Here is a 12,333-nt window from a genome sequence, read left to right on the forward strand (position 1 = left end):
GCCTAAGGATTTGACACAACTAACGGTAAAGTGTGCATGAAAACAGGTTTGAAGGGTTTCACTCTCGACTCTTGAAAACATGAACTGGGTTCGAACCCTGAAAACTTGGGCTACCCCTTGGATGATGCATGAATGCTTTCTGGTGTGTATAATAATACGATGCTTAAATGGGTACAAGAAAAAAAAGTAATGGCTTGATGATGACAACACTATCTAATGATGGTTTAATTTAATTAGGCACAATTCCAAGACGTAAAAAGGATCATCCCCAACCCTCGTGGGAAAGGTCTGGTTCAGCCTTAGCATACCCCCATCGTCTCTTGAAGCAATCTCGTTTGGTTCGCCACAGCCCAACATGAGTACCAGTGACAACCCATCCCTTACCCTGGAGCAAGTGAATGCTCAAGTGCAAGAATTGACTAGGATGGTGGCCAACTTATCTGATCTGATGCATGCTAATGCTAAGACAAGTCAACCTGACGCTCAAGATCATAGTCACATTGGCCCAGCCCGTTGCAATGCATCTGAAAATACCCAATATGGTTAGAGGAGAGAACGACATCATGATCAACTCTAACCCCACTCCACAACCCACAATTGAGTCTGCTGAGACTCATGCACTAAGAGAGAAGGTGGAGAAGTTAGAGAGCACCCTCAAGAATGTCAAGAGCATGGAGGTGTGAGTTGCTCGAAGGAATGTGCTTCTTCCCTGAGGCAAAAGTACCTGAAGTTTAAATGGCACTCTGAGGTAATGATAAACCAGAATCCCCCCGAGTATTATTGTATTTATCATCAGCAGAAGGGCCATGCCACCAATAATTGTCTGTTACTCTGACATGCCATCCAAGACCTCTTGGATGAAGGAAAATTTAGAATACAGAATACAGACTAAGCAACAGCCTAATGTCCTAAGAGAGGCCACATTTCACGCGATTTTGTTGTTTAGTAAACATATTCAAACAGTACCCTATTGTTCATTTGCCTACAAAAGGATAAGAAGATAACAAATTATCTTTTAACCTAGTCATGATATTTACATCTATACAGTAGCCTCAAGGCACAGGTGATTTTCTCTCGTTGAAAAAGATTTAGTGGAAGAAGGGAGGAGTTGGGCAACGCAAATAACTTAACAGACTCGTGATTTCTTTTACCAACTTATGTTTCTTACCTATTAATGTGCTTTGTAACAGCATTACAAGTGAATCATTAATGGTTAATTACAACTACAGACAATTAACATAAATAGTCAAGAAACTTATCAAAAGAAATACATAAGAGAATACATACATATAGTCATATACAGGCAAGCACAGGCTCCTATTTGAGTCTTTATATGACATAGAAACAAGCTTCCCTAAACACATATAAAGAAAATACAAATAATTTGCCAAACAACCATTTATTACTAATCTGATCCATAAATCTACTCCATGACACTTGAAATTTAAAAATAAAATGATGTACACTGTCTCCCCAATCCAATTCTTCAGGTTTAGCAGAGTCCAGCATATAATGCTTATGCCAAAGTCTGACACCTAACTGCATCCATGTAAAATAAACCTCCCTGCCTCTGACACACATTCAGCCCATAGAGTCGATGATGCAGTTCAAGGAAGAAGAACTGTTCACTTGGTATTGTTCACAAGGACTTGGTGTGGGCCCCATAAAGCCAGCTTGCGTGAGAGCAGATTTGGGGCTGCACAATACTTCTTAGTAGTTACTAAATATTTAGATTATAATTCCATGTAATAAGTTACTCAGTGGTTAAGATAGATATTAAGTAGAAGTTTCTACTTTTGTTTATATTTCACATGTAATAGCAATGGATTCTCTAGAAGGATTCCATCCTAGTTTGTATTTTATTTGCTTTCAAATTTCCATGCAATAGCTAGGAATCCTTCCTTTTTAGTGTTTGTTTGGAAGTCAAGTAGCAAGGATTCCTTTTCAGTTCATTGGTTATTATAAATAAAGAGTCAAGGGCATGCTGCCACAGATTTTGGCTATTGTTCATTTGAATGTCTCTCTTTGGCGGTGATGCTGACAGTAGCTTGTGGTGAAGCAAGTGCAACCCAAGGTGGTGAAGCCTTGGTCATATCCCCTTTTTCCCCCCTTCTTCTTTCTAGACCTCAAGCAACATATATTGTCAACCGTGGCCTGTAATGGTGATTTCTAACTTCTATTTTATCTTATATTTTTAGTCCTATTGTTGCTTTTGCTTCTCATCTAATATTCTGCCGGATTTCAACAAGTATACCTCCAAGCGATATTCTGCTCTGTTCATTCTGTGCAACAGAGCTTCAGATTTGCATTCCTCTCTAACCCAAGGTTGGATGATCTTCAATTTTTAATATATTGTTCTACTCCTTCCCCTCTACATTCGATCCAAGTTAGATCAACCAAGCACCTTTGAGTTCCAGTTGTTTTTCTTTGAGTTTCTAATTCTGGATTTTTAATTTAAATTTTCTGTCCTTGCTTGTTTCTCCCAATCTAACCATCATCTTGCTTTGATATTTTAAACATAGTCACCCAATTAAGTCCTTCATTCTATATTAGTTTCAGCCCCATCGGTTGAATGGACTGCGAGTTATATCCATGTGCAGTTTATGCCATATACCCTCAGTTTCTGGTTCACTGCGATTCTGGTTTCTGTAGGTTTGCTAGTGTTTCTTTGTTTCAGCCTAGCTTACCTCATCAGTTGAACATGAAGCAAGACACTAAGCAGGGAGCCAGTTTGCAGCCATCCAAAACAAACTTTTTTCTAGACCTCAAGTTACATGTTAGTATGGCCTGATTGGGTCAATAATTGGTTGGACATCCTGCCAATGAACTACTAGGTAAACCTCACTGTTGCAAAGGACAGCTCTCTGTCCGAAAATCCTCCTACCAAAGCACAGGTATTAAAATTTATGAGTGTATTAAACATTTGCAAGCAGCGCGTCCTATTTTAGACAAGACCCAACCTCATAATGACAAAAATGCTATTAAAAAAATGAGTTTCTTGTTTATTAAGTGAAATAAAACTATAACTAGTTCTAAGCTACTCCCAAAAACTCTTATAGAAGGGTAAACTTATTGAGATAAGGGCAATACCTAGTTCCTCAACTTCCCACCCTGCACGTCCAGCACCTGGAAGTACATGTCGTGCTTCAGCTTGTTGTGCTTTGGCACGGAATTTCTTCTTGAGATTGCCAAATTCATCATACAACTCCCCATCATCCTGAAATTGGAGAAAAACAAGATTTTGAAACCAGCATAAACTTAAAATCTTTACAAATGGTGATGATAAAGATATCATACTTCTTCAGCTTCCCGCCTCCGTCGTCTAGTTTCCTCTATTTCTTCTTCATCAAGTTCTTTGTAACCTCCAGCCCGTCCTCCCCTGCAGAAAGATAATATAACCCAAAGATTCAACCATCCATACTTTAACTGGTGCACAAGGATTTAGGGCTTTTGGGCAGGTGGAACAGACTGCCCACCGCCGATTCCAATCCATTCCTGAGTAAACTCAGCTCCATTTCAGCAGGATCGACCCAAACGTGGGCACACCATTGGTCCCTAGACCTTTTATAACGAAGTAAAGCAAAAGGGGAGTGGGAATGGCGATACCACTGAGATCAATCCCGGTCCCTAAATCAGTGTTCCTCCCCCTCTCCCCCAACAAAGGGGGGGGGGGGGACTCATAGGTTCTTAGCTAACAATTACTAGGTGAAGAGGAGTATTGACTTTTGAGGAAGGTCTGCTCAACAATTCAACAATCATAGACTGTCAATGTAGCAAAAAGTATGATTCCTCTCAAATGCTTGGTAGTTCTATAATGCATTCCCTTAAAAGACAAAAATCAACAAACAAGAAGAGAAGTTATGATTTGCTTCAATCCAGAACTTGGCCTAGAGAAGCTATAAACTGAAACAAAACAAAAATCAATTATGGGTTTTCTACTAGTTCCACGGGTTGGAAAAAATTGACCCAGATAAACATTCCGTTAATGGTTATCATTAGAATTAATATTTGTGGAAACAAAACTGTACTGCATGAAGAAAGAAGAAAAGAAAATTTTAAAAGCTGCTTGACAGAGCCAATTAGAAAGAAAGCTTAGAATCTGTTAAAGACAGTGAAATTGAGTGTTTTTTGGAGGGGGAGAAAGGAGACGGGGAAACTAGCATTGGAAAAAATGACGATAAAGACAATAAAAACAACAAAAAAGTGAAATAAATAAACAAAAATACAATAGACTAACACGTTCCTGGGAATAAAAACAATATTTTTTGGTTAAGTTGTTTTGCTTTCTGTTCAGTGGCCATAGATTCTCATAACAAGTCCAAAGACTTCCATTTGTATTAGGACTTGAAGAACAAAGAGCATAGTGAATTTAGCTAACAAATTATCCGAGCATTAACCCCTAAACAAGATATATAACTTTCAAACTAAACTAAAAGCAACAAGATACTACCTCACCCCACCCTCATTGTGACCAGGTTTATTAGTGTTACATATGTTGCATTTTGTGCGCTTTGCCCAGTTGATATTGGCACACCTGAAACAGAAGCTCAAACATATTAGAATGATCAAAGCAAGTTACTCAAAAACTATGCTTTCCTTGTCAGCCATCTTGAGATAAAAAAAAAGATTCAGTAGCTAAATTGTTTCTTATAGCCATCAAATGAAATATTCAGATAAAAGAATTGATTCATGGAAAACTACATTCACAACAACTATGCAAGTCAAATCAATATAACACTAAAATAACGTCATTGATCCAATGTAGAAGTTTATTCAGTGAGTCACTGCCCATCATCATCTCCTTCTGTGTCCTCTAAGTGGTAGTTTCCTGATCCTGCCCAATAAGATATCAAGGCTTCTCCACTACTATTATGATTTATCAATTGTGCAGAACATTTGAAATTTGACAGCAAATATCCAATTCAGAGAACATTCCGTGAACTTAAGAAGTCACTGGAACAGTACATGCAGTATTGGCTGTTGGCACATTGGAGAAAAAGGAATGAGGGAGAGGATAGAGGAGGAAGGAAGGAGAAAAAATCTTCAAGGAGAAAGAATACATTGGGAAAATAATGGTAGAATGGATAAAGACTTAAACAATTTCCCTCACTGAATTTCCAGAACATGATTCGACAAAAAAAAATTTCAGAAATGAAACCCCAGAACTACTATTCCCCAAAGGTTTTCTGATGTAAACTGGCTGTCTAAAACCAGCCGCAGGTGTAGGGATTCTTCCCTACACCAGCCTAAGTAACCATCGGGTAGGTGTAGGGATGAATCCCTACACTAGCAACAATCGTGGGGATTTTTAGTATTTGTTTTATTTTTATTGAGTTGTAATCTAATTAGGATTCCTAGTGCAAATCTGAATCCTAATTAGAAGTCCTATGTTTTATTTTTATTGAGTTGTAATCTAATTAGGATTCCTAGTGCAAATCTGAATCCTAATTAGAAGTCCCAAGTCCTAGTTAGCATTCCTATTTTGAGTCCTAGTCCTAGTTGGCATTCCTATTTTGAGTCCTAGTCCTAGTTGGCATTCCTATTTTGAGTCCTAGTCATAGTTAGGATTTATTTTATGTCCAGCCTTGAAGGCTATATAATGTAAAGAGCTCCATTGAGCCCCCCGACGATTTAATGAAGAAGATTATTGCTTTAATGCATTCCACTGTCCTGAGATAGGCTGTGAAGGTGAGGCTGAGATAGCCTTCACTAGTTCACTGTTTTCTCTCCTTCGAGTGCATTCAAGTTTGTCAAGTTTGTTGCTGCCGATTGTGTGAAGGTTCAAAGATTAGTTACTCAGATCTGTTCTCAGTCCAAGGATCCATCCAACACAAGTAAGCTTTCATCCCAACCCCCTAACCCTTCTTCTCCTATCCGTACCATCAAACCCTAACCCTCAGTTCATCTAATCCTCCATTCTGCCCTAACCGATTGCATTATACCCAAGCAGATTCTGGTTCTGGTTTTAGTTGGATTGACATCCATCTGGAATTACATTATTTGGTATCAAAGCCTAGCTATGGGTTCTCCAAAATCAAGTGATCCAACCACTCTACAGCAACTGGCTGAGATAGTCAAGGTTTTATCTGAAGATGTGAAGACCATCAAGCAACAGGTTGATGTACTGTCACAACAAGGTCCTACTGCACCTCCACAGCAAATATCACAAACTGAAGCTGCTGCTTCATACACTAACAACCGACATCCACGTAGGTTACCACAGAGGGTTCCCACACTACAGACACACAGGATCAATAACAATTCTACCTATGAAGAAGATGAAGATCACGATGGAAATCAGTATTACCGTGATGATAAGCATAAGGTAAAACTGGATCTGAAGGAATATAACGGGAAACATGACCCTATTGCATTCCATGACTGGTTGAGTGCTCTAGATGACTACTTCAAGTGGTTTCGGTTGTCTGAAGACCGAAAGATGCAGCTGGCCACGACTAAGTTAACTGGAGGAGCCAGAGATTGGTGGCGTACACATGAAGACAGGTTGATCCGTCGTCACATGGAACCAATTACTTGGGCAGCTATAAAAGAGATTCTCAAAGAGAAGTACTTACCTCCTTCTTATCGAGGCGTTTGCATGATCAATCGAACACTATACGACAAGGTACCTTAACGTTGAGAGAGTATATTGATAAATTCAATGACTTACTCTCACGTACGGGTGTAGATGAGAATGATGACCAGCTTATATCCCGTTTCAAGTTGGGATTGAGGGTTGACATTAAAGACAAGATAGGCGTGGTTGAAATATATAATTTGAATCACTGTTTTGAAAAGGCCATGGATGCTGAAGATTTAATCAAGGCTGCCCCACAAGATTCACACCGCAGTCCGGTGATATTAGGAGAACCTTTACTCCTACAGATCTAGTGGTTTCCCTACCCGAGCTCCACCAACTACAGAGGAAAAGGGTAAGGCCCCTTGGGTAGTCAAACACCTAACAAGTGTTTCCATTGCCAACAATATGGTCATTATGCAAGGTACTGCCCCCAAAGAGGGAAGTCCAATTCAGTGATTGCAGCCATGGAAACTAGTCCAGATGTCCAAGTTTGTGACCCGCAGTTTAATGACAATTGGGCCGTTAATGCTGCTCTTGAGGGAGAAGACTATGATGATACTTTGGAAGACGAAATTTATGAGGTAAATGTAGTATCTCGCATTCTGGTTGCCGAATCTAAAGGAGAGGACTGGCGTCGACATTGAATCTTTTATACACTGATGGATAGCGGGACAGCAACAGCACAAGTGATCGTGGACAGCGGTAGTTGTGTCAACGTGGTTTCCAAAGCTTTTGTCATTGAAGAGAAGCTTAAAGCTGAACCTCACCCACAACCATACAAGGTATCCTTACTTAATAATGATACTTTAGAGGTTAATCAGCGATGCTCAGTGCCACTCAAGATTTCTGGTTACGAGGAGAATGTCTGGTGCGATATAATTCCTATGATTCTGACTGATGTCTTACTTGGGAGACCATGGATGTATGATAACAATGTATTGACGGGAGGTACAAAAAATCAGTGTTTCTTTGACTTCAAAGGGAAACCACTGGTTCTCAACCCCCTCAATGTACCATTGATGAGGCCAAGGCTTAGAGCTGCCCAGCTGAAGCGACAACAGGTCTTGAAAACTATTGACAATAGACAGCCAATGAAAGGAGGGTCAAGCAGCAAGGCACCACATGCTAGTACTAGTACTACTAAAGCACAACCCATGGAGCAACGAATTCTGTCCCTGCCTCACCGAGAATTCCTTACTACAAGTGAAGAGACAGGGTTGATACTAGCCCTGGTCACAAGAGCAGTGTCACCAACCCCTACCACTATTCATCCCAAATCCATAAAAGATCTGCTTGATGATTTCTCAGATCTAGTACCAGACGATCTTCCAGATGAGCTACCTCCTATGAGGGATATTCAGCATGCCATTGATCTAGTACCAGGTTCGGTGCTACCAAATCTGCCCACTTATCGTCTCAACCCTACTGAGCATGCCGAGCTCAAGAGACAAGTAGATGACCTGATTCGCAAGGGGTTTATTGTTGAGAGCATGAGCCCATGTGCTGTTCCAGCATTACTGACTCCAAAGAAAGATGGTACATGGAGGATGTGTATTGATAGCAGGGCAATAAACAAGATCACCGTCAAATACAGGTTTCCTATTCCAAGACTTGACGACAAGTTAGACATGCTCACAGGTGCTTCCATCTTTTCGAAGATTGACTTAAAGAGCGGATATCATCAGATTCGGGTCCGCCCAGGAGATGAGTGGAAGACTGCTTTCAAGACAAAGGATGGTCTATATGAATGGAAGGTGATGCCTTTCGGTCTCACAAATGCTCCAAGCACCTTCATGCGTGTAATGACACAAGTACTTCGTCCATTCATCGGTAAGTTTCTTGTGGTTTACTTTGATGACATGCTTATCTACAGCCACACCACCAAGGAGCATCTCGATCATCTAAAGCAAGTGATGCGAGTGTTACGTATAGAGAAACTCTTCATCAACCTCAAAAAGTGTTCTTTTATGTTACCTAAGGTTATCTTCCTTGGGTTTATTATATCTTCAGCCAGGGTTGAGGCTGATCCGGAGAAAGTGTAAAGCATAGTCGATTGGCCAGTGCCACACAACGCGGAGGTTAGGAGTTTCCACGGCCTAGCATCTTTTATCGGCGTTTTATTCGAACTTGGCGCATCATGGCACCCATTCGAGTGCATGAGAGAAAGTAAGGGCAAATTCCAGTGGACACCGGCTGCTACCAAAGCATTTTCCTTGATCAAGCAAAAGATGACCGAGGCACCTGTTCTACGGCTCCCAAACTTTGATGTCATATTTGAGGTGGCTACAGATGCATCCCATGTTGGGATTGGAGGAGTTCTCATGCAATCAAATCATCCCATTGCCTTCTATAGTGAGAAACTCAACGATGCTAAGCGGCGTTATTCTACCTATGATTTGGAGCTTTATGCAGTGATCCAGATTATAAAGCATTGGAGACACTACCTTATGGGCAAAGAATTTATTCTATACTCTGACCATGAGGCCCTTAAGTATCTCCATTCTCAGTGATCCATAAGCAACCGCCATGCTAAATGGATCGCCTATCTCCAGGAGTTTCATTTCGTTCTGAAGTGCAAGGCAGGCAAAGAGAACCAGGTCGGTGATGCGCTAAGTCGGAAAGTTCTCACCCTATCCACCTCTTCTACTCACAGCACAGGCATCGAACATATCAGAGATGAGTACACAGCTGATGTTGATTTTTCCCCCATTCATACTACATTACAGCAAGGCGGAACTGATGCCAAATACTCCCTACGTGATGGATATCTCTTCTTCGGGACACGCCTATGTATCCCTAACACATCCTTTCGGCAGCACCTCATTAGGGAACTACATGGCAGTGGCATGGGAGGGCATTTTGGCATTAGCAAGACATATGCTGCAGTTGCTGATTTGTATTATTGGCCACATCTTCAGCGTGACGTCCAACAGGTGATTCAGCGTTGTCGAGATTGTCGCTTGCCAAGGGTGATAAGCAAAACACGGGCCTCTACACACCTCTTCCAGATGCCTCATGCACCCTGGTTACATATCGCATGGATTTCGTTCTCGGCCTCCCATCTACACGGGAGCGTCATGACTCTATATTTGTGGTGGTGGACAGGTTTTGAAAATGGCTCATTTCATTCCTGTCGGAAGACATTTGATGCCGATCACATCGCCAAGCTCTTCTTCAAAGAGGTATGACGTATTCATGGGCTACCCCAGTCTATTGTTTCTGATCGTGATGTCAAATTCACTAGCTATTTTTGGAAGACCTTGTGGATGAAGACCAATACCAAGCTAAAGTTCTCCACCGCCTTTCATCCTCGGACGGATGGGCGGATCGAAGTGGTTAAGCAGTTTAGGCAATCTCCTCCGATGTCTTGTTCGTGATCATGCGAAAGATTGGCCTTCTGTCCTTGATATTGCCGAGTTCGCGTACAATAGTTACGTCAATCGGACCACTGGCCGTACTCCACTTGAGATTGTTTTGGGTCTGCAACCCAGCGCCCGTGGACTTGCTTCCTCTTCCTCCTCATGTTCGTGTTAGTGTGGACGCCGATGAGTTCCTCCACCACATCACCGAGGTCCATACCGAGCGTTCGCCGACGCATTGCTATTAACAATGAAGGTTACAAGGCAGGACTGATCGTCATCGCCGATACGTGGAATTCCAACCTGGTGATTTGGTGATGGTTCGTATTTCTCTGAGCGACTTCCTCCTGGAACCAATCACAAGCTCCACCCTCGCAAAATGGGTCCTTTCAAGGTGCAACAACGCATTGGGACCAATGCCTATATGCTCGAGCTTCCTCCGTCTATGAAGATTAACAATGTTTTCAACGTGGCCGATCTCACTCTTTATGTCGGCCACCATTCGGACGACGGTGATATGCACATGCTCTCCGCCTCCCACAGTTTACCACTCCGACTGCTGATGTCATTGAGAATGTGCTTGATAACAAGTTTACTACTATGCGGGGTGGTCGCGGCTATTACTCTTTCCTTGTGAAATGGAAGGATCGCCCTGATAGTGACAGTACCTGGATTCACGCCGACGACTTCAGGCGCCTTGATCCTGATCTCTATGAGCGCTACATGTCTTTCATCCATTCGTCGGAGATGAATGTTTTTAAGAAGGGGGGAGTTGATGTAAACTGGCTGTCTAAAACCAGCCGCAGGTGTAGGGATTCTTCCCTACACCAGCCTAAGTAACCATCGGGTAGGTGTAGGGATGAATCCCTACACTAGCAACAATCGTGGGGATTTTTAGTATTTGTTTTATTTTTATTGAGTTGTAATCTAATTAGGATTCCTAGTGCAAATCTGAATCCTAATTAGAAGTCCTATGTTTTATTTTTATTGAGTTGTAATCTAATTAGGATTCCTAGTGCAAATCTGAATCCTAATTAGAAGTCCTAAGTCCTAGTTAGCATTCCTATTTTGAGTCCTAGTCCTAGTTGGCATTCCTATTTTGAGTCCTAGTCATAGTTAGGATTTATTTTATGTCCAGCCTTGAAGGCTATATAATGTAAAGAGCTCCATTGAGCCCCCCGACGATTTAATGAAGAAGATTATTGCTTTAATGCATTCCACTGTCCTGAGATAGGCTGTGAAGGTGAGGCTGAGATAGCCTTCACTAGTTCACTGTTTTCTCTCCTTCGAGTGCATTCAAGTTTGTCAAGTTTGTTGCAGCCGATTGTGTGAAGGTTCAAAGATTAGTTACTCAGATCTGTTCTCAGTCCAAGGATCCATCCAACACAAGTAAGCTTTCATCCCAACCCCCTAACCCTTCTTCTCCTATCCGTACCATCAAACCCTAACCCTCAGTTCATCTAATCCTCCATTCTGCCCTAACCGATTGCATTATACCCAAGCAGATTCTGGTTCTGGTTTTAGTTGGATTGACATCCATCTGGAATTACATTATTTTCTGTCCTTGTACTATCAATTTTTTTTTAAAGTTTCCTGAGGATTATCTAACATCCATAATTGATTTTCATTTTACAGTGACGCAAATTTCAGATGATAAGTCACGCAAGCTTTATTGGAAGAAAAAATACCATACAAGGCCACAAACTGCAGACACAAGTACATCAATAATGCAAAAGTCGACCTCGAACCAGGGAAGAACCAGTGAGAGATCTATTGCAGCCAGGATCAACACAATAAGGAAGAACAAATTGAATATAACTGAAACTTTATTGCTTTATTTATTTATTTACTTATTTTTTCTTTACATATGAAAAGGGGGGATAAGAAGGCAATATAGAAGGGGGGATAGGATCAGCTCTCTCAGCCAGGCTCTCTCAGCCAATCATCCTCTCACTCAGAGCCTCCCACCCACGGTCTCTCACCATTGCCGCGTCTCACAACTTCAACCATAACTCTTTTCTCTTCAATCTCTGCCCTTCTCTGCTCAGCTTCATACTCTTATTTATAATAACCCAATTACAAAGCAACCCAGTCCCAATCTAATTAAGAAACTAAATATATCTAGAAAAGGAAACTACTAATTCATAAAACCTATAAAATAGAAACTTCCTATAAAATCTACCTGCCATACATCAGAATAGCAACTTCTATTTTACAGAACAAAATAAAAATAGTAACAACTGAAATTAGAAACTTATTTAAGCCTATTTTCTAAATATGAAAATGAAAACTATACTTTGGCAGCATTAGGATAGAAGCTTTCTCCACTTGATGGCCCACAAGATCTTCTTAAAAACATCCCCACACGAGGCAAATATGGGCGGTGACACTGTT

The 12,333-nt window shown here is 41.2% G+C and overlaps 1 protein-coding gene across 2 annotated transcripts in view; it reads right to left on the minus strand.

Annotated features, from left to right (window-relative positions):
- LOC122664600 (transcription initiation factor TFIID subunit 15-like) overlaps positions 1–12,333 on the minus strand; it is a 35,405-nt gene that overhangs the window by 18,081 nt on the left and 4,991 nt on the right. For both annotated transcript variants that reach the window (XM_043860490.1, XM_043860489.1), the window contains exons 5-7: positions 4,451–4,534; positions 3,298–3,379; positions 3,091–3,217 (exon numbers count right to left, since the gene is read on the minus strand). In XM_043860490.1, coding sequence (XP_043716425.1) covers positions 3,091–3,217; positions 3,298–3,379; positions 4,451–4,534 — 293 coding nt within the window. The remainder of the gene's footprint in view (positions 1–3,090; positions 3,218–3,297; positions 3,380–4,450; positions 4,535–12,333) is intronic.

This window comes from Telopea speciosissima, chromosome 6 (assembly GCF_018873765.1).
Source record: "Telopea speciosissima isolate NSW1024214 ecotype Mountain lineage chromosome 6, Tspe_v1, whole genome shotgun sequence".
NCBI lineage: Eukaryota > Viridiplantae > Streptophyta > Magnoliopsida > Proteales > Proteaceae > Telopea > Telopea speciosissima.